Source organism: Mytilus galloprovincialis, chromosome 5 (assembly GCF_965363235.1).
Source record: "Mytilus galloprovincialis chromosome 5, xbMytGall1.hap1.1, whole genome shotgun sequence".
In the NCBI taxonomy this organism is placed as follows: domain Eukaryota; kingdom Metazoa; phylum Mollusca; class Bivalvia; order Mytilida; family Mytilidae; genus Mytilus; species Mytilus galloprovincialis.
Window position 1 is genome coordinate 93,629,212 of NC_134842.1, and position 23,655 is coordinate 93,652,866.

The 23,655-nt window shown below is 30.2% G+C and overlaps 1 protein-coding gene and 1 non-coding gene across 2 annotated transcripts in view; both read right to left on the reverse strand.

Annotated features, from left to right (window-relative positions):
* Positions 1 to 2,767: 2,767 nt before the first annotated feature.
* LOC143076743 (clustered mitochondria protein homolog) overlaps positions 2,768 to 23,655 on the reverse strand; it is a 39,993-nt gene continuing 19,105 nt past the window's right edge. Inside the window, exons 13-35 of the mRNA XM_076252602.1 lie at positions 23,220 to 23,340; positions 22,836 to 22,927; positions 22,467 to 22,507; positions 21,843 to 21,897; positions 20,214 to 20,292; positions 18,871 to 18,976; positions 18,079 to 18,169; positions 17,488 to 17,650; positions 16,884 to 17,011; positions 16,375 to 16,452; positions 15,829 to 15,899; positions 15,099 to 15,171; positions 14,318 to 14,479; positions 13,656 to 13,719; positions 12,690 to 12,780; positions 12,153 to 12,339; positions 11,507 to 11,698; positions 10,866 to 10,946; positions 10,168 to 10,293; positions 9,564 to 9,649; positions 8,469 to 8,598; positions 7,620 to 7,828; positions 2,768 to 7,172 (exon numbers count right to left, since the gene is read on the reverse strand). Of these exons, the coding sequence (XP_076108717.1) occupies positions 6,983 to 7,172; positions 7,620 to 7,828; positions 8,469 to 8,598; positions 9,564 to 9,649; positions 10,168 to 10,293; positions 10,866 to 10,946; positions 11,507 to 11,698; positions 12,153 to 12,339; positions 12,690 to 12,780; positions 13,656 to 13,719; positions 14,318 to 14,479; positions 15,099 to 15,171; positions 15,829 to 15,899; positions 16,375 to 16,452; positions 16,884 to 17,011; positions 17,488 to 17,650; positions 18,079 to 18,169; positions 18,871 to 18,976; positions 20,214 to 20,292; positions 21,843 to 21,897; positions 22,467 to 22,507; positions 22,836 to 22,927; positions 23,220 to 23,340 (2,616 nt within the window). The 3' untranslated portion in view covers positions 2,768 to 6,982. The remainder of the gene's footprint in view (positions 7,173 to 7,619; positions 7,829 to 8,468; positions 8,599 to 9,563; positions 9,650 to 10,167; positions 10,294 to 10,865; positions 10,947 to 11,506; positions 11,699 to 12,152; positions 12,340 to 12,689; positions 12,781 to 13,655; positions 13,720 to 14,317; positions 14,480 to 15,098; positions 15,172 to 15,828; positions 15,900 to 16,374; positions 16,453 to 16,883; positions 17,012 to 17,487; positions 17,651 to 18,078; positions 18,170 to 18,870; positions 18,977 to 20,213; positions 20,293 to 21,842; positions 21,898 to 22,466; positions 22,508 to 22,835; positions 22,928 to 23,219; positions 23,341 to 23,655) is intronic.
* On the reverse strand, positions 20,526 to 20,599 carry LOC143077117 (small nucleolar RNA SNORD59). The gene has a single exon (XR_012978885.1). It is a non-coding gene; the product is annotated as a small nucleolar RNA SNORD59 (small nucleolar RNA).

A 23,655-nucleotide genomic window follows, 5' to 3' on the forward strand; every position in this document is an offset into this window, starting at 1 on the left:
CAGTTATCATTGAGTTTGATACTGCAGCCAAAACATTATTGTCTGCTGCTCCTTACAAGTAACAAATGTAAAATGAAATGAATAATAAAATGAAAATTTAAATGTAGAAAAAATAGAGATACTAGGGGAGAAAAAAATGAATGAATACATACATACTTCATTTAAAAAAGTTATAATGGCTTATGGTAAATCCTTAATCCTCCATTTCCTCATAATATAAAAAAATGAAGATGAATGAAGAAAAAAAAATTGATGATGAAAAAAAAATAAAAAAATAACAGAAACAAGAGAGAAATAAAATAGGATGAGAATTAAAATAGTGAGTTGCAAAATAGGAAAATATAATGCAGGATATCTTCATCCAAACTGTGTCATGACTGTTTTTGTGGTTACACAAGTTTTGTTACATAGGAACAGACAAATGTACATTGTAATGGATTATGTCCTGTTTGGTTATTAGTTGTATCCTTCACATTTTTTTTTTTTTTCAAAATTCTAGGAAATCAGGAAATTACAACTTATTTTTTGGATACCAACGTCCATAGCTAAATTGAAATGGCTCAAATTCTATACCTAGGCACCTGCCAACTGTCACTATTTGCGATGGATTTCCCCCATGAAAGCTCCCAAATGGGGATAATTGAAAGAGCAATTTTGTACACAATTTTAATCAAAACAAATAATTTTGCAATGGCTATAGTCTTGTTATTGTATGAAGAAGTCAAAAAATTTATCCAACATCAAAATACATTTGAAGGCCCTCTTGAAGGTTTTTTAGGACTGTAAGAGCCATCTTGCATGTAAAACCCCCATAGGCATTTTGAAAAGTTTTATAAAGGTTCTTCAGTGACTTATTTAAAATAATTATGTAATTTTATTGTGACAACATTTTAGCCTTTTCCAGGACTATTCTTACAGTAGTACATTTGTTTTGTTCCAATAATGTTGCTAATGCTTGTTATTGTATTGTGGTTCAACAATGTGATATAAACAATTTGTGAATCTGCAATAAAAATAAATCTGTACCCTCTTTTTATTTTTTAAGCCAATGTAACAAAGAATTGGGAGTTTTGATGCCATGAAAATAAGTTTAGGCTAAATCTGCTATACAGAGGTATAAAAGTATGGGTGAATCTGATATACTTGACTTTTATTTATACTATCCAATGAACAGACAAATCTGTGAAGACTGAAAACCAATAAACCATAAGGAGATCCACTGTCAATGTCTGATGTTCACTATACCAGTAATCTTTCCATTCACTAAATGTAGTTGCCTAATTTTTTTCTCGGAAATACCTGTATTAAGTTAGGAATATGAAAGTTGTTTTTAACTTGCTCAGTTGATTCATAGTTTTTGTCAGTTTTAAGGACTTCCAATTTTTGGAATTTGCCCTTGGAGTTTGTATTTTTGCTTTACTTTTTGGCTGATCGTATCTGAGAAATAGACCAAACCCGTAAAATTTAACATTGTTCAAAGAACCATGAAAAAAGGTCTACTTCAAGTTTAAGTGAAACTTACCAGACAGACACATAGATCTTGCTTTCATTCTTTAAACTAATACAGCTGATACATGTATATGATATATATCGTAACAAGTATCCAAGAAACAGACCAAGCCACAGACAAACATGAACATTGGCAAATGAACCATGAAAATGAGATTAAGACCAAGTCTGACATGTACACCTTACAACTATTCCTCACACTAAATATAGTCTTACACATTAAATCTATGTATGAAATTTTCATCCCATTTTTGACATCAAGCTTCAGGTGAGCATGTCCTACAGTGTGATGCAAATTCAACAGCAATCGGTTAAACTCGATTAGTTCAACTATCGCAGACTACATTTTGAACGATTAAACAGACAACACACCTTCTTGTTATCGTGATAGTAAAAGGAAGTTACAACAGCAATACTTAAACATGTTGGTTAACATTCAGTCAATGAACCACGACTGAAGGCACAGACCAAACAATATCCATGGAAACCTGCTACCGTATAGTAGGTTATTTTCGTGTGGTTTAAATTTTTGCTTAATTTCACAGAAAGAACAAAATCCCCAAAATAAATTCATCCAATTTAAAACATTTTTTGTAAAAGTACACATGCTATTAGGTATTGATAAAGTTTTGAATTCGCCAAAAATAATAACCACCATAATATTCCATTAACCTTATTCAATGATTATATTCACTATACGGTATTACAACTGCATACCAAATATCATTGACCCATCACTAGGTGTTCCCAAAAACTAACCTAACCACAAACAGAAATAGCATACCTGTCTTCCTCTTCAACTGGGGCAATATGCGCAATTGTTTCTACATAGGCGGTAATGGTAACGTTTTCTTCTGTTGCTCAGCCCATATCATAAACTTGTATATGTATGATGGCTTGTTTCGAAGCTGAGACATTTTTACATATGTGGTTAAATTTTCGGGGTACGAAGTGTGATTCATTTTTCCGTAAATTAGCAAACCCCGAGTATCCTTTTGCGATGTGGCTCCTCATGGTAAAAAATCCCATTTTTGACACAATAAGTTCTTAAAAAATTTAATACTTTGAACACAATTATTCTGTGTTCCCTTACTTTCTAAATTAACACAAATGGTTCAGCTTAGTCATTTGTTTATCATAGAAATGTGTCAAATATCACTACACAGAGATTTTTTGTTTACACGTGACTTTTGAGTTCCTCATTTCAAGGCGCATTAGGGATATTGTCCCAACTATAAATGACAAAAACAAAATCTCATACTTTTTATATCTTTATTATTAAAAATCATATCCACTGAAGGATTTATTTAATTAGTGTCACAACAAATATGACAGAAATATAACAGAATCAGTCGACATTGTTGGGAAACTATGATAGGTTTCTTGTCCTGTATCTGTTTGGCTCCAACAAATATAGGATGAGAGACGAGGGTGACAGATACCATTGTGTTGTAAAGGAAAAAATCTAGCCTATTGGGAAGCTAGGACCTGAAAACATTTATGTTTGATCTACTGGATACTGAAAATGCTCTGGTCTACTTTCTGTTTTCATGACCTTTCGGGATCCTCAGGTTTTGTCATAATGATACACACCTTCAAAAATTTGAAGGCAGAAATTTCATTGGCTGATATAAAAAATTTAGAACAGAAAGTAGGACAGGGTGTTATCAGATACTTGTAATTGAAGCTTGGGCACAGGATCTGCATTTTAATCAGACTGCTTCATACTAGCCTTCTTTCAAATTTACTGGGGTTTGACAAAAATGAAAAGCTCATTCTGGTTTTAAGTTTGAGTATATAAACTGAAGTCTCTTCTTAAGAGGTGGGGCTTCTCACAGTGTTAGACCTAGTTCAGGCCTATTTGAGTAAAAAAATAGATGTGAGAGGGTTGAGAAGTAACTTTTAAGAGAAGTCCCCACATTTAATGATCATAATGATAGTATGCATAGATCTTTTGAGCATTGAATGCAAAAAGATCAAATACAACACATGCAAGAATTAGGAAGTTTAAATGGAATATCAAGCCCTTGTAAGGATACCATCACTCATTATCCAAGGAGGTTGAGGCAAGTGAATGTAATGGTTTATACAGAGATATATTTCTTTTGCTCTATTTTATTTATATAAAATTGTATTGATATATATATTTTTTTATTTTTTTTTTCAATTAAGCAATTGCATTTATTTCATTTTCATTTAAATTTTTTAGCAATGCATAATTTATTTGATTTTTTTTTTTATAATTCAATTTTTTTTTTTTTTTTTAATTTTTTTATTATTCTTTTTTTTATAAATATTTTTGTTTGTTTTATTGGGGACTCTAGTTTATGATTCTATAAATAGAAATAATATTCATCTATAAAGTAATAGATACAACGATTACAAACAGAGTTATCTTCCCAATCAACCTCGACTGATTTCCTTTATATTTCCATCCTCATTAACTATAATATCAAACAAACAAACAAAATTGTCAACTAATGTTGTTCTATCACACACGAATAACAAAACAATATTTACATATATACTAAATAGTGTATTTCTTGTTCTGTCTAAAATATGGATAATTGGCACAAAATGATAAAATAATTGGCAAAACTATTTCACTTGCATTCATAATACTAGAATAATCACACACAGTAACATAAATATTACATCTTAAAGCAAAGACCAGTTTTCAGTATAAACAAAAAATAATTTAAGAAGCTGTTTCTTTTTAAGTTTGTTATTGTTGTTATATATAAATTAAATATTTATCCGTTCTTTATGAGTCTCCTGCGTTTAATGCCAAAAAATGATCTGGTAAAAAAATACAATTCATGTAAATTCATCACAGATGATCCCTCAGCAATTTATATGTCAACACTCGTGGGTTTTTTAATTGCTCTTACAATTTTCTTCAAAATTACAAGTTACAAGTAAACAGCTCATCAGTCTTTGCTGTAAAATAACTTGACTTTCTTTCTTCATAGTATTGCTATTAATAATGTTTTGTTTATATAAATAAATAATATTTGTTATGAAGATATTCTACAGCGACATCTTACCCTTTATGATGATCTATAATGATACATATATATTTTCCTCAGTACACCAGTTTTAATACATATATTTTCCTCATTAAATACTGAAGCTCAATATAATATAAATATTAAATTCTCAACTCGAGATCAAAGAAAGATATCGATAACAACAAAAACAAAACAAAAAAATCAAATGCTTCGCTGAGCGCAGCATGATATCACCACAGATTTTTTTTGTGGTGTCAATGTGGCCTTTAAAACTATCTTATTTGCGGGTTGTTTGACAAAATGTTATCCCCAACAATGAATATAGAATATGAATCCCTGACGACAGAAATGAATTGAACAAATCAGAAATTATATGAAACAGAATTTAATACAAATGCATGATTTTCTTTTATGAAAAAAAATAAAAATTTAATCACAAAACTTCTCATTCAAATTATCTCCCCTGAAAACTGAGTGACCTCCCCTTAATGATATTATATACATGCACACAAATGAACATTGGGAGCATCAAACTGGGAATTCTGGGAATTCTGGAATGGAGGAATCTACACTACAGATCTACTAGATAAAAACAAAATGGAATGAAGCCACACTTTAGCACTAATATCGCTTGGAATGTTTCATAAAGACATAATTAAATATAATGTCATCTATGAATTTGATTGGACAACTGGGTAAAATACACAACTTAAAAATAATATTAATATGCACCATATTTGACAACACTTATTTTACACAGATAGTTAACTTTGTCTTAACAAGTTAATTAGCAAAGTTATTGTATATATAATGATCATTTTATGGTTTATTTTTTCTTCAAGACACATTCTTATTCTGCTTTTTTCCATCAATTTCTTATTTACTGTGGTTAAAACTAATTTATTCTTTACAAAATAATTTTGAAAAAAAACAGCATAAAAAATTGTAAGCTCCTTGCTTGAATATGATATTTTATCATAAAAAAAAGTTTGATAAAAACTTCACAAATAGAGTTGACATGATGAGAAAAAAACCTATTATTCGATAATGTGTCCTATTGTTGCAATGATCATTATAACTCTCAACTATTGATCCAGTGGCAAGTAATTCATGCACAATACATTATTTCAAACTGTCTAAAAAAAAATCTACAAGCTTTAATCATGCAACTATGCCTTGGAATAAAACTAATTAATGGTATATACATGCTTGGAAAGTTATTTACATATTTACATACTGTTTGAATTTTAAATGATATTTGTGATTTATACTTCATACAAGATTTTGTTTAAGATGATGAACTTGATAATTGTATTAATGTTTATTGATAAAAAAAAAAAAAGTGTATACAGGAGGCCATTTGAATATCATACTACAAGTTACTTTATCTTGTATAATTTTAGGAAAATTCATTATTATTCTTTCTGATCTTCAGAAAATTGTACAATTCCAATATATTATATCTGGTTAAGCTCACAATGTATATCTGGAAACTTGTTTTAAGACAAATCTTAATGGCATGGATTTTATCAACTCTTAAAAGTCGGGTAGCATGTACTTTTTTTTTATTATAAGTTTAAATACAACAGCCATGAAGGTTTTTACTCCTTAATAGTTCAAAAATGTTTACAACTGATGTTAAAACTTTAGAAAGCTTCATTTCAATTCAATGGAGCATACACATACTTTATGTGAAATAAACCTAGAAATTTCAGTGTAAATAAAAAAAATTGTATGATATAGAAATGCAAAAGGACAAACATTTTCAGACATACTAAATTCACAAACAAATACTTCATATATATCATAAATCAATCAAAGTCATAATTCATTAATTAAATTGGACATCATACACATATATATTCATACACACTTCTAAAAAATCACAGCTATATGTATTAAATTTGACAACTCTCGTAGATAAATGAAATAAACTTAACAAACCACACTTCTAAATACTGTAAATTCAGAAATAAATGCGATGTTTTTATTATTGCGAAAAATGCAATACTCACAAAATTAAATCGCATTTTGAATTTTTTTATATGAATTCAAACAATATTTTTCTGAATATCACAAAAATCAAAATAGAATTTCAGTCTAAAATTACAAAATCACAATAAATGCATGCATTAGTTTCGGATTTACAGTAATAGCTACAGTCATTTCTACTTCCTAAATGCTACTGTATACATTATTATCAAGTTATACAGCTTGCCAAAGTCTGATTAGTGGCAGTAAAAATGTTCAATATCTGTTTTTTTCTCAATATAAAACAACCGATCAGTTTTTAATGGAACAGCAGAACTGATCAGCCACAAATCTATGAACTGGTACATCATATTGTTTTTACACTTCACTGAACACGAATACATGACCAAGTTTGCACATTAATGTTCTCTGCATTTATTTTGATTAAATGCTTGCATATATGGCCACACCTTTCATTTGATCTCTGATCTTCAATCTAAGGGCAGAGCCATTTCACTATTGTTTGTTTCTAAACTGCCATTGGTCATTGTTCCATTTGGTAACTCCTCCTTCACTTCTTTGATTGACAGTTTGTCCTCCAGTTCTTTTGGTTCTAGTTCATTGTCCTTCTCAACTGATTTAAGAGCCATTTGTTTCTTGAATCTTTCAATATCTTCAGGGCTGAAAAACAAAAACAATTCCTTATTCTACCTTTATACACAGGATTAAACAATCCAACAAGTCTTTATTTTAACTTTCACTGAATTTTAATTACTGTACATTTTACAAGAGGTTTCGGATTTTAAGATTACATCACTCTTTTTGAAGTAGCAGTACAACTTCATTCGTTCAAATTGAGAATTTGGAAAAAATACAAACCATTGCAACAGTTGGCTGGTTAAAACATATGTGTCATAGTAAAATTATTCTATAATATGTATACAATAAAAATATTATGTATACAATGTACTAAATTATTGACTTCAATATCAAAATTTTATCACACTGACCTGGGCAATTCCTTTTTTTTTTTTGCAAGCTTTCAAATGGAAATACAGCTACCTTAACTCTAAAAATTTCATCATGGATTAAATATTGGAGAAATGGGAGATAACCTAAGATAATTACCTGATTTGTACAAAGACGATTCCATTAACAACATTTAATGTTTCTAACACACTGCCAATGGATGGTGTTTGTATCTGTAATGGAGGGAATGTAATGGATTTTTCTCCTTTATAAATCTCGTTCATTTTCTTTTGAAAGACAACAGCCTGCTGTGTGAGATGCTTCAAACATTCTGAACTTTCCTTTGTTCTGTCATGTTCTTCTCCAAGCTATAAAGACAAAAAATCAATCATATATACCGTGAAAATAACAGGTGTCTTTGTACCCAATTTGCCAGGTACTCGAATCTCGAGTGAAAAACAATTGAGGCAAATAGGTGAGTGTGACTCAATAAAACTATACTGTTCATTGCAGTACAACTTATAGAAAAAATCCGGTCAACTTTCGTCATTGATTTTGGACTGTTGCTCAGTTTTTTGTTTTCTACGATGCATTTTTTGGACTTGTTATGTTTTACGTTGCTTTTTTTATTTTTACTAATGACATTGTCAGTTTCTCTATGACTTTTTAAGTTTTGAATATCTTCAGAGTGTCGAATCAAAGGACTGAAAATTGGATACAATTAACAAACTGCTTACACTAAAGTTAAATTTAATTTTCACACAGTTTAAAAGTAGTTCCTTGGTTCATAACTGCTCCAAATAATAGTAATGGCAAGAACCAGTTATCAAAAGTTTGTCTTTCAGAAATAATTTCCACTTTCAAATTATTGTTTTTCACTAATTCCAATAGAATTTTGAATTATCAAACCGATTCTAAACTCTGTTCAGTCTGCACTTCATTCACATCTACATAATGTTTTAGTGTGCTACACATGCATATATTAATCTGACTAAATATAAACATTACCATATGTTTATAGATGGTGAAAGCCTCTTTTTCACTCTGTAAAGCTGCCCTGAAATCTCCCCTACAGGAATGTGTCCTGGCTACCAAGTGGTAATTCATAGCAACCTTTAAACTTTTAGCACCATGGAATCTAGAAAGAAGAGAGAAATTTTATATAGAAATTATTAAAAAAAATCTAAATTCCATTAATGTTCTATTTAAGCAGTCAAAATGCGTTGACTGTATATTTCTATGTCATATACAGTCACTGACCCGATATCACTTTCCCTCATGAATATTTAAATAGAAGTTGCAGAAATAATATTTAATTATTCAAACGACCTCTTCAACCTGTTCTTGTTTCTAATGCATATGGGTGGAACGATTCAAACCTTGTTTCTTTTGCATTTATTGGGAAAACATGCATATTTCATTTGTTTATATTTTTTGTTAGAAACCTATAAATCATTATGTTTTATGCTTATGGTTGATGTTTTAATCCATACTCAAACGATTTCGTTCACCATCGAGTGTGTGTTTCAACAGGTAAATGTACATTTCATTGTGTTGTATATTTCTCCGCGAGCATGATATGAGGACTTTTTAAAGGGGATTTGTCCCCAATATTTAAAACAAATTAATAACCTTAACTCATTAAACAGAAATAGCCTCCCCTTTCCCCGTTTCTAAGCCTCATCCTTATATTGTTGATGTGTCAAGCCAATGCACTATTATTGTCTATGTCTATTCTCATGCAAGAGAGAGAAAAAATCTCTAAATCTTACATTTCAAACTGAACCCCAAAATGTCTGTTTGCATGCACAATTTCAGACCATCAATTGTGGAATTGATGCCCTAAAATCTGTGGCATTATCCAATGCCCAATCAGCATGAACTTTACAACAAAGCTGTATTATACATTTTTTATTTTTCTTAAATTCAATAAACCATGCAATACTTAACAATCAAGATTTGTAAGTCTGCACATTTTTTCTTTCAAGAGAATTAACTAGACATAAAATATTAAGTGGAGACTTTGAAACTTCATTCAATTATAATTTAACTATAAAGAATTATGAATATTAAATTAAACCTATAAATATGATAAAAACTTACTTTGAGTTTATTTGTAGAGCATTTTCTAAGAATCTCAATGATAGATCATATTCTTCTGCTGCATGTAAGATCAAACCTATATTACTCTGAAATCACAAAGAAGTATTCAGATTAAAAGGAATGTTGTCAAAGTTATCTTATAACTTTCCTACATGTGTACAGTTTATCATAAATTAATGTTGTTGTTTTTTTTAAACTGTTGTAATTCACACATTTGTTTTTTAAGATTTGTATTAAAACAGGTATTCTGTTGTGGAAGTTCTCATAACTTTCCATATTTTATTATTTAGTGGGTTTTTTTTTATAAATTAATGTTTTTTTACGAAACACAAGAGATTACAGTTACTGTTGTATTTCTCACAAATTGTTTGAATGGTTTCGACTAAAAACAGGTATGAAATTTCAAGAGGTTCAAGCTGAAAAAAAGGTGTTTTTTTGTCTTAAACTTTGACATAAATACGACAGTTTGAACAGGTGTTGTATTAATTTGGTATTTCATTTATAAATACTTTTAATCAATTAGGACCGACAAATTTAACTGTTTCTTAACCCTTGCTGCACTCTCATTTAAATGTGTGTGTTAATTCAGTATAAATGTACTTACATCTATAAGAGCTACTTCTGGATGATTGTCTCCATGGCATAACAAGGCAAGATATCTGGTTCTGTACATCAGTCGTAAGGCAATAGACACTTGACTGTTGGCAAAGCAGTACAGGGCAAGGTGTGCCTGAAAGTATAAACATATATCATAACAAGGCAAGATATCGTGTTCTGTACATCAGTCGTAAGGCAATAGACACCTGACTGTTGGCAAAGCAGTACAGGGCAAGGTGTGCCTGAAAGTATACACAGGTAATATATAAAAGAGTTCGGACTGTTGGCAAAACTGTGCTGATAAACATGATTAATATAAAGGGATAAAAGTCAGTCCCTAGCTCTAAAATTAAGCAATAATTCTTAGAAGTCATAGATTTGTTGAAAATTTACACATGGCCTGGTATTCAAATTTTATCCAGAGCAAGAGTGAAAATGTAAGGCCTCAAAGCTGATAACTTAGTAATGATTGACCTTACAAAATACAAATTATAATTCAGCAATTGAAAGATGTGAATCCAGGAAGGATGTATATCCACCAAATTCTATTCCTAAACAATAATTTAGAGTCCTAAAGAGGCTAAAATAACTGATTCCATGAAATCTGAGTAAAAGAAAACAAAGCTTTTAACATTTTTTTTAAACTTTAATATTAATGTTACAAAATTTCTATTGACTGCTTTAGTACAAAATACTTATACTTACATATTCAGTAATAGTATTTGGATGATCTATACCAAGTACTCTTTCACTCATTAGTACTGCCCTTTGTTGGTATGACATAGCCTGAAACAAACATTTAGCTATGAAATTTTCTTGCTTTTAAATTATGATCAAGATTAGACATACACATGTATTGTCATATTGAGAGCAAACTGGGTTTTGAAATCATTCATTCATGTCATTTTCAAAGCAATCAAGGGCCTTAACTCTTGAATGGAAAAAATGAAAATCATTACTTGATTAAAATTGTAATAAAATATGTAGAAAATTTGCAAAAAAATGGTACCACTGATTATAAAATTAATGCAATTCCAAAATGATTGGTATACTAATATACTGGTATTCTTTAAATTCAGAAATTATTGTGTGCATTTATTATTGTGATTTTTGAAGAATGGACAAAATAAAGATTAATTATTGCATGTCAGGAAATTTACATACAGATATATTTATAAGATATCAGAATGAAAGTTCTTATTAATGCTATACTAACCCAGTTGCATTATTCGCATTAATAGAAACCTCGCAATAATCGAATTTACAGTAAATGTGTCTTATTTCAAGATAACAAGGTGTCAACTTTTTTTCAATTGTGAATTTTTTTTCTATTCTTTTACACTCACCTCTCCATATTCTCCCATGATATAATTAAGTCTGGCCAGTAATCGTAGACAGGCAGCAATCTCAGCATGCATGGGTCCGTAGACATTGTTAAGTAAGTTCAAGGCTTCACTGATTAGTTCATAACCTTCCCGTAATAATCCTTGTTGTATCTTTGTTTGACCACTTGTGAAAAAGTGGTAAGCATCTGTGGCCTGCAACAAATATATATAGCAAATTATATCCAGTGTACATTAATAACACACGAAGAAACAATTTCTTTATAAATTTCACTTTTTAATGTAAAATGATCCAGCACTTGAAATTTTTGTACTTCACACATGTCCAAATGAATCATAATTCAAATAGATTTTTTTTTCTCTTCAGATTACAAGCTATTATGTTTATTCTTCAACAATTTATTGGGGATTTTTTTTGCAAAATTTGAGTTGAAGGTCTATTTATGTAGTTTTCACTCACATCTTAAATTTCATTTTCAATTTTAGCAGATCAATCTAAGCACAAAACAAGAATATTTTCTTTAAAATGACCAAAAGAATGTTTTCATAGCATTATGTTTATGCTAGCTCTTGATACAATTCAGAATATATTTTATATAATCAGTTTCAACACACTGAACCAACAATTTTCTAGGCTAATACTACATACCTTCGGATGAACATTTTTAACAATAGGAAAGACATTGATTATATCATCTTCATAGAACACTTGTTTATTTTTGGCATCCAAATTATACTCCTTCAATAAGATCTGAATTCCAACCTTCAGACAGAACTGTCTCAGCAGGGATACTCTCTGTAAGTTATACCTTTCTAAGGCACTATCTATAGAATCACTGAAAGGGGAGAAAAAAACATAATGTATGGCTTATAAACAGATGTCATAGTACTCATCATAAAACTTATCAGTCTTATGTAAAATGATGATAATCCTTAATCTTAAAACAAGTTTAGGTTGTAAACAGATGAAATAGTACTGATGTTATAATTTACCCCCATAAGAGTAAAATATAAGAAAATAATCTTAAACTCCATCAAATATGTTAGGATTAGAAAAGTACTGATGATAATCTTGAACTTCATCCAACGAATGTGTGAGTTATAATGACAATAATCTTGAACTTCCTTCATCTTACCCAAGTATGGGTTTATAAACAGATGGAACAATACTGACAAGAAAACTTACCAGTCTAATGTGTATTGGAAATAATCTTGAACTTCATCCACAACTTTCTTCCAAACTGTTTTGGGTGTATCATTGACCCATTCTGTGTTATCTAATAATAAAGAGACACAATAAATATGTGACAATAACTCAGAAGTTCCATGTAAATACAAGGTAAAGGGTATAAGTATATGCCTAATCCTTCTAAAAGGCTTTCCAAGAAATGACATAGTTTTATACTTCTATAGGCTTTCCAAGAAATGACATAGTTTTGGAAGTGGTGGTCAGAAGGCACTTCTATAAAAATATTAATTAAGTTATAGGTAGTTTTGGTCCAGCATAGAAAATATTACAGAAAAAGTCCTTAAATTTGTTCAATGATGGGGTTGAAGAAAATGTGCCTGATGACCTCAATGCAATTATTTCTGGAATACCTAATGGATAGTTGAGTAACTTGGGTCTAATTGGGGATCCTATCTCATCTCCTTACATAGATTACAGTGATTGCTTGTGAGAGAATCACATTGTTGAAGGCAATATGGTGACCTTAGTTGTTAACCTCCTTTGGTCTCTGGTGGCTAGTTGATATTAGAGTTGATATAGTCTTAACTGGTAGAATGTAAAATTTCAGGGTCTACTTAAAGCAACACAATTAGTATTCATAAAATATAAACATTAAGAGGATATTATGCATAAAATATAAACATTAAGAGGATATTATGCATAAAATATAAACATTAAGAGGATATTATGCATAAAATATAAACATTAAGAGGATAGATATTATGCATAAAATATAAACATTAAGAGGATATTATGCAAATTATTTGTTTCCTCTACAACAAGTATAGGAATCAACAGTATTTTTCTTTTGATGATTTTCCCAAGGTAGTATTGTTTCTACATATTCTAAAAAATAAATGAAGTCTTTTTTTTTCTGTAAAGCAGTCCTTGAACCACAAATGTGCAATCTACTTCAAAACTTACCTATACTAACTAATACAGCTTTATTTTTTCTGTTGTTCTTTCTTCTAGTTTTCTTACTCTGTAACTTTAAAAACATACAAATCACAATTAATGAGAAAAAATGGTGCAATATAATATTTAATTTTTACCTTCTTTTGAATAACTTCATCATATTCCAGAATGCACAAGAGTTAGAGGGCATTTTTTATAATATAATCCATGGATAATGGGTAAGAACCATTTTCACTATACAAATAATTATTGATTTTTTTTTAAATGTAAGGATGGTACATGTGTGTCTTGCCTTTCAAGTCTTAGAAAATTCCATTTCATTTGTGCTAATGAATTAAATCAATCTCTCTTTTTACAGATGGTATAAATATATAGGTCCATTCAGAATCAAAATTGTCTTCATACCAAATCAGAAGAAGGAAAGTCTTGATTTGGACTCATCATAATAGACCAATGAATTTTGATACATTTATATATTTTTTCACAGCTGTATTCAACATGTTCAATCAAATATTTCCAAATACAACTAAAACTTACAATAGTATCCTTGGTTAGATATCAATCTGACAGCAAAAACTTTCGTTACTACAAATTTTTCAAAGAATTTTGTAGTCGAGAATAAACAAATATACTCTTCTTCAATATCATAACTGTATACCAGTCAACCTTACCTCCTCAGCAGTTATCTGAGCATGTGGAGATGGGAAAGATCCCAGGAAACAGTTTAGAAAATGGCTGACAGCAGACGACAGGCTCATCATGTCAACTCCCTGCATATAAATCTTAAACAAACGTTTAGCTGCCCTTGTAATTAATTCTGCTACAACAATATCCTGAAAAAGAAACCAAACATTTTAAAAAATTTATTGTTTAAACCTACAATACACATTTTCTTCATAAATTCATCTCAAACTCATTTTGTTGACTGGTTGTTAGCAACTTAATTCAACCATACTGGCTTCCTTCTTATATATTGAATATGTTCAATTGCATAATTTTCATTCAAGTAAATGTGCAAAAAGGTAGCAAGAATAAAACACTAATTCATTTATCCAGCTATGACTTATGTCAGAAATACTGAATTGCATGCCTTACATTAGGACTACAGAAAAGCAGATAAAACATTCAGGTCCATTCAGAAATCAAAAATCGTCTTCACAACAATTCAGAAGACATTTGGTTATTTAAACTCATCATTATGGACATGAATTTGGATCTTTGGTGTACTAAGAACATGTGAAGTTTTTTAAAATAAATAGATATAAGAAGATGTGGTATTAGTGCCAATGAGACAACTCACCATTCAAGTCACTATTTGTAAAAGTAAACAATTAAAGGTCAAAAGTATGGTCTTCAACACAGAGCCTTAGCTAACATCCAACAGCAAGCTTTAAGGAATATGCAAATTTTCTTATCACTACATCAAAGTAGTTAGCCCGACTACATACTTACATATACATATGAAACAGATGAGTATTTGGACATGACATCGGCAACTTTACCAAGGTATCTCATATTTATACCCCTACAAATAAACAATTTGTTAAAATTAAACATGAAAAAGTGTCCACTGTAACAAACATTATATGCTAAATGCATTTTGCTGATTCAAAAAGAATCTCAAAACAATTTTGTTTGTATTCATTCAATTATGTTGCATGATTATAAAAAAGAAAATGTAAACAGTTTGGTTGAATTATAGCATGATAAAAGAACAAAGTTTCAAGGACCCCCATAATAAACATTTTTTGTCTGTTCAAGGGCATTTCGTGATGGCTAGTTTCTATTGAAAACTGAAAATCCTTGGCAAGTAAGGTTGGAGTTGAGTGCAGCTGCATGAGCAGGGTTCAAACTCGCAACCTCAATGTTGACTGTCTAGTGATTACAGTAGTTACTACACTAGACCACTTGGCCATGGAAGCCCTTAAACTGTTTTTATTATGGTATGTATTTGTAATAGGTACTGTTGTACATTAAAATATCCTTCATATACAAGTTTAACTTTTTAACAAGTCCAAAAAAAAACATTAAAACATCAGATAAACAAAAGTCATTTACATATTTTTCATCACTATGGACAAATAAATTTTTTCAATATTAAGTAAAAATTGGTATTCCATGAATAACAATGATTACAGTTGGTGACTGCATAACAATCTCTATGGATTATGTTCCGACTTACTTGTTATGCATTGCTTCTGTCAAGGTCAGACCATCAATAGGAGAGGACGTATGATCCATACAGTCATTCACCTGTAGATTATAATATGTACTAATATAAAATTGATTGTACTTACATGTGTATAACATTTAAAATAAACTTTATACACAAGTTAAAACTTTTAACCATCCATATTACAAAGTTAAGTTAGTTGGGAAATATCTCAATAATATCACAACACAAGTCCATTCAGAATAAAAAGATCATCAAGGATCAGAAGAACGAAAGTCATTTGTGTATTTTTCATCACTATGGACATGAATGTATTTGTATTAAAAGTAAGCTCTTCTAAACTTCAGTTAAATATAAACACTGTGATTGAATTTTTTAAAATGCATATGAATATCAATGTGTTTTACCATTAAAAATATAGCACTAGTAGAGTCCTTATGATAAACTTTTTTTAATTTACATGCCTGAAGCTGGAAACAAAAAATAGATTTTATTGGCAGGTAGAAGGCTGAGCCCTTGTAGTGATATCTGGCAATGATTACATGTTCAACTTACCAATGAAGGAATCTGATGAAGCACTAAAAATTCAGCTGCATCTTTGACTAGTTTCTTTTCTTTCTTGAACGTCTCACCCTAGTAAAAAAAAACCTTATTTGGTGACATACCGACTAATCAAAGAAAACAAATAATTAACATACAAAATTTGAAATTATTTAATCAACTATGTCAGCCATGTAGTTGTGAGGAAAAATAAAGAACTGAAGAAGGCCAATGGCCGAAACGTCTCAAAAAATTGGTTTATTGATACAATTATAATCAACTGTGCCTTAAATATCTTTAATTGTAGGAATATAAAAAAAAAATGCAAATTAGAAATACTACACATTTTGTATAAGGGTGAAATATTTTGTGGTTAAGTTTTCTATGATCATGCAAGATTACAGGAAAATAAGTAGCCCAGTTAACATTCTCACAGAATTAGTTACATTTTGAATCCCTTTGATTGATCAAGCATAAATTTATTAAATTTCAATATTTACACAATTAAACAATCCATTATTTACCTCTGGTTCAGCATGTTTGACATGTGACTGAAATACATCGGGGTTAAAGGTTATACTGAATTCTGTATCACTAAGAGAACCAACAGCTTGAGCAGCTTTCTTCACTATATCTTTACTATTTTCTTCAACTGAAAAAAGAATCATTTCATAATGTTTATTGGTCATATTTTCCACAAGTTTTTAAGCAATTTCTTTTCTTTATCTTTTAATTTTAAATCAAACCATTTTCCTGAAAATAAGAAACACTGTACACAATCACATATTTTTCTTACATTAAGAACGAAAATAATATTGTTTGACCTTTTTCAGCTCATCAAAAGCGATAGAAATTCTCTCCAGTTCTAGACTGAAACTTTTCAAAATTGAAAATTATTCAATGTTATCAAACACAAGTCCATTCAGAATAAAAAGATCATCAAGGATCAGAAGAACGAAAGTCATTTTATGTATTTCTCATCATTATGGACTTGTGCGTTTGTTCAATAGCATGTATTACAATACAAGTAAATCTATATATTGTTGATTGTTTTTTTTTAAATATACATGGCTTAGTCACATAAAGTTTACAAATTTTTGGTTTCAAGAATATATAAACTAAACTTACATGTTTGTCCATCACCAGCTGTAAGAGCTTCTACAATTTTCTTGGCCTCATCAGTTTCTATATCTTCATCTTTATCTTCTGAGTCACATGTCTCACTATGTCCATTGGTCAAAGCCTTAGGTTCTATTGACTTCATGTCTTTTGTTTCTTCCTTCTTTGATTCCTAACAGGAATACAATTATTTTTTTTTACAATTTTGAATTTCAAAAACTAACTCTCTGAACCTACTGCAAAGAATTTCCCTGATCCTGCTTTTTAATTAACCATTTAAGAATTAAAAGCATTCTGATTTATATTTTCAAAAGTTTACAGCCAACCTTTGTGATTGGCTAACAACATTCTTAACCATGGAATTCACTCAATAAAATGACATTTTTATATTCCATTTCCATTTCATGTGGAACAGTACATATTTGCTTATCATTTCTTGGATCCATAAAATTGTTTGACCCCAGTTTTTGCTTCTTCTAACAAATGAAATTTCAAGGTTTTTTATGAACATATGGTTTACTTTTATAAATTGTGACTTGGATGAAGAGACTTCTCATTGGCACTCATACCACATCTTCCTATATCAATATATAAACTCACTGTTTGATCATCTGCTTTTTTGTTTTGTCTCTGTAACTGTAACTGCTGGAACTGGTAGGCTGCATGTCGTACAAAGGCTACATATCTAGTTCTATAAATAAATATTCAATGAATGAGATAAGTTTTTATAAGAAACAATTTTTCTGGGTTTTGTGAAAAATTGGTCAACCATGAGTTAAAGTATTTAACAAAATATTCGTTTTCTTTAGGTCTTGATTTATTTTTTATTTTTTTTATTTTTCCAGGTCTTGTCTATTAAACTGTCATTCCTTTCAAATAACAAATACTTTCTTAACCCACAAAATTAACAGTAACCTTCTCAAATTTCAAGCATATTTTCAAAGTATAAACAGTGGGAAATATCTCAATGATATCAGAACACAAGTCCATTCAGAATAAAGAGATCATCAAGGATCAGAAGAACGAAAGTCATTTATGTATTTTTTCATCACTATGGACTTGTGCGTTGTTTTAAAAGTAAGCTTATCAACTTATCACGTCTGGTTTCAGAGTAGTTAATAAAATTTGACATCTTCAGTTTAAAAGCAAATTAGGGAGACATTTTTGTCATCATTAAATTTGTTTTATAAGATTCATTTTAAACTTTACAATTTGCACAAACTTCTCTGTGAACCAGCCATCTTTACCCAATCAATAAATTCCCAAAACTGTTGCGAGGTGCTAAACAGGAAGTAAATAGAAAATAGTATTTCTTTACTTCAAATATCATAATGATCAATTGTATACCTATATGATAAACTATTAATTCTTTGAATAAAAGACAACACTTACTCTACAAATGTTTCTATTAATTCTTGTCGTAGACAGGCTAATTTGTGTCTGAACTGACGAGGGAATCCCATCTCTGTCATTGTTTTACTTAATTCTTCATCTTCAACTGTAATATAAATAAAACAGGTTATACTCAGAATAATTAATAATACACAATGTAAAATACACAATGTAAAATACACAAATGATGAGGACATCATGTTCAAAGTGTGTGTACATTCAGTATGCAAGTACACATCTATTGGTCATGAATGAAACTGAGAATTTTAGTTGGTACCAAGTCTGGAATATCTATTGAACAGTTCCATAATAGCAGGTGCACAACTTCAATATATGTGCAATGTTTTGTGAAGTTTCAGGGATCTCTTTTACAAACTATCATGACTATAGGAGGAATTGATATTACAAAATAAGAATCTCCCCTTTTTTACTGGTTCTGACTTTATTCAACCCTGTTAGGACTAACTTATGACAATATAACTGATATATAGGTACATTCAGAATCTAAATGGTCTTCATAATAATTCAGAAGACATTTGGTTATTTGGACTCATCATAATGACCAATAAATTATTGTTACCTTGGTATACAGAAAATGAAAATATACACTGTGGACTCATTAATATTTGTAGGATACTGATTTTCAAGAATTCTTTTGGTACCTACTAAATATAGCTTTATTTCTTCTGTTGTTCTTTATTCTGGCTTTCTTTCTCTCGGTTTTAGTATACATATCTCAATTAATGAAAAAAAGATGCAAAAAAATATGTAATGTTTGGGTTTTTTTTGCTTTCCATTTTAAAAGAAGGCAAAGTTTCTTCCAACCCCCAACCCCTTGATTTCCTGAATTGAATCAATTTGTTAGCTTGATTTCCTATACAAAGTATAAAACATGTAAACTGTTTGTCTGGGGATATTTAAATCAAGTCTGCTTAAATTTAATCTTATAAATTCAAATAATTCTTTTTATTTTAGGTGCATTTAATAAAAAAAAATATATTAAGGTCCATTCAGAATCAAAATTGTCCTCATAATAACTCAGAAGAACGAAAGTCTTGATTTGTACTCATCATAACAGACCAATGAATAACGTAACCTAGGTTTTCTTTGCTTATGAAAATATATACTGTACTGATCTTTCTAGATTTTGATGAAATTAATTTAACCTTTCAACAAATTACTAATAGGCTTGATGTATCAATCAATCAAAAAAGATGTATCCACAAAAAGTATTGAATTCATAAGTAGATGTTATATGAATGCAAATATAGGTAACTGTATAGCCTTCAACAATGAGAAAAAAACATACCATAGTTTTTCTCTCAAAACAAGTTTAGACTTACATTTAAGATAGTTTGGATCTGGAGGAAAAGTTCTGAGCAAATCTAAAATATAATGTCGCTGGTCATTTCCAACAATACCCTATAAAAGAAAAAAAAAAACATTTTCAGCATAATTTCAGGAAACAGAATTGTTTAAAATTAAAACTTTTGACCAGACTATTTACAGAAATTACATTAGTTTCACAGTAAATTATTAATATCAGCAAAGTTTAAAGGTGAGAGAACTACCGAATTGCTCCTTTTGTCCAATTTCAGAAATAAGTCAAAATATTCAAACTAAAACATAAATTAGACTTAAGAAAAATATTTAGGTCCATTCAGAATCAAAATTGTCTTCATTATATCTCAGAAGAACGAAAGTCTTGATTTGTACTCATCATAATGGACCACTGAATTGTATTCTCTAGGTATTCTATGTGAATTTTAATATAATACCTTTTCTTATATAATATATCTATTTAACACTAGCAACAGATAATAACAATGTGTTCTCATTTAGGTTCACAATTTCATACATGGTTACATTAACTTTGTGTGTCGATAAAACAAACAAGGATATTTGTCCAAGGTACACAATGCCCTGTTGAACAATGTTCAGTAATTTGTGAAATATAATCAAAACCATAATTTGGCTTAAAATTTTTAAAGTTCACATAATTAACCCTTACCATGCTGAATTGTTTTCAGAAAATGTATAATTTTCGTTTATTTGCAAAAATATGCAAATTATATGCAAATGAGCTTAGCCCTGTTGCTGTAGCATATTGATTCCTTTAAATCTAATGTAGGTGATCACAGGGTGGGGTGGCGAGGTGAGGAGGCGGGAATTTGCCCCAAAGTTGGTCATCAGGTGCAAAAAACGTCAATTTATGAGGATTTTTCGTCCTTTCTCTTGACCCAGAAGACCCAGGGATGCTGGTAAAGGTATCCAGCTGTAGCCTGCATGTAGAGTGGACCTTAGTTAACGAATTGACCTCAACAGTTGTTGGGACGGAGTGAATCTGATCTTGGTTCAGAAGGTCATTTGGACCAAAAATACGATTTTTGATTCAAATGGATGCAAAACGGGAAGTGGTCGTTTCCTATGCATATTTCAATAATAATAACGATCAGTAGTTTGCACTATTTTTGCAAGTTTTATGCCTTTGAACTTCCTTTGTCAGACACAGATGTGAAGCCCACCCCGCCAGAAAACCGAGTTTAAGCCGATTTCAATTTTCCAAGTCCGTATTTGTGCTCAAAATGCAACTTATACATAAGAAACATGAATATGAATAGCCTCAGGTTGCCGGAACATGCATAACTTTTAAAATAAGTATCATAAAGTGGACTTCTAAAAGTATGGAACGCCATTGGAGCCAAATAACGGTGGTCTGGGTATGCCTGTCATATGACGGTCACCGCATGGTAAGGGTCAAGATGATCAATTTTAAGTTGATGATGCTATGGCCCCAAATTATGTTCTTTCAAACTTCTTTCAAACAAAATGTTTACCTGATACAGGACTGGAAAACAATTTGCAGAAGGACAAAGACACTGATTGATACACAGTGTTTCCCCTACTATTGTATCAATGTGTTTAAATGTATTTGGAACAACCTATCTATATGTAGTAGTAAAATTACAAACCTTGCACTCCAGTGATGAATATAACTCTACTGCCTCACTCTTTTCATTCAAAACACTGCAAGGACAAAAATCAGTTAATTAAAATAAAAGAAAGTCAAACACAAATCAAGGCTGTGCAATACTTTATCTCTACTCATGTTTTAATCAGTTTTTCACTGCTGTTTTTTTTTTAATCATCTGTTTTGCCCTGAAATTTATCATTAATTTTGAAGTGGTTTTTACGACTCTTTTTTAAAAAGATTTATTAAAACATTTTTTCTTACAATATGCAAATACAACCATTAGCGTATATATACAATTATTCTTTCAATAATGCATTAATCAATTCACTTTACAGCGGATTCCATTGAGTATGTAGCCATAGGTAATATCTTTGGTTAGCTTGCTTGTTAGCTGAACCGTGAAGTCATTATTAGGTCAAGTATACTACCCTCCTTTCAAAGTAGCATAGTACAACAGACTGATACATGTATGTTGGTTTTCTGTCGGATTAGTCTTTTCTTAAAGTAGGATAAACCTAACAATGACTTCACGGTTCAGCTAACAAGCAAGCCAACCAAAGATATTACCTTTGGCTACACACTCAATGGAATCCGCTGTAACAAAATGTAAATTAAAACTTACTTGTGAGGTCTTATTTTTAATTGACTAGATGTTTTCTTCAACTGAAAAGAGAACAGATAAACTGTAAGCTATAATTGTACAAATCTGATTTTTTTAATATCTGAATGAAACAACGCAATTAACAGAATAACGAGTAATTGCTGTGGTTAATTAATAATTTAACTGTAGCTTATTAATATTGCTGAATTAGAAATATCTTCAAGACTAATATTCACAAATTCTAAACTTGATAGTTGACACTGAAAGCAAAAAATAATTTGTTTTAATTGTAAAGGATGATCTAGGACAGAATTTGTATTTACCACAATTAAATATTAATCAAATCCAATATATCGTTATCAAACACAGATTGAATACAGAAATACCTACCAGTTCTTTATATTTGTCACTGGTTACGACAGTTTTACCGAAGTCTATAGATCCATACACTACAGACTGCTCTTGTTCTCGCTCTAAAATACCTGTCAAAAAGAGTCAATATTTTTATTTACAACTTCTGAATTCTGTAAAAATTTAACACCGGTAATATCTCTTAAATCGTTATTTGAAATTTTTCGTAAAATTGAGAAATATCTTCCTTGAATTATAACCTGTACCTCAATTTAGTGTGATCATAGGGTTTGTCCCTGAAAATTGATAGGTATATAAAATCAAACACTCACAATATTTTTGTGAATTACCTTAAACACAGCTAAACATTTCTGTTAAAAAGAGCTAGACGTAGCACACAATTACACTCAGGGGAATAACTACCTGGAATAATACTCTGAGCAGTGACCCTGTAACCTCTGTAGTCCACAACAACAGTTCCCAGGGTGTAAAGTCCTTCATTATCAACACTGAAGTAAGCTCTTACTCCCTGCAAGTCATTACCCTGAAAAATATCAATCAATAGAAATTTAAATTTACACATTATTTTTTATTAATAAGAACAAAATTATAATAAAGTGTTTAAGTTCACTTTTGAAAATAAGTAAATTATATAGTTGCAGGGAATAAGACAAACATTTTCTAACCAGCCACAATATGAGATTAATGAAAGCGCTATGGACATTTTCATAAAAGTTTTTGGGACCCAACCCAATTTTCAGTAGCATTCCCTATTCAGTTGGTCAGGAAAAAAAATGACCTGTGATTTATATCATACATAAAACATGCAATACATTTTAATCATTTATATCATTGTTAA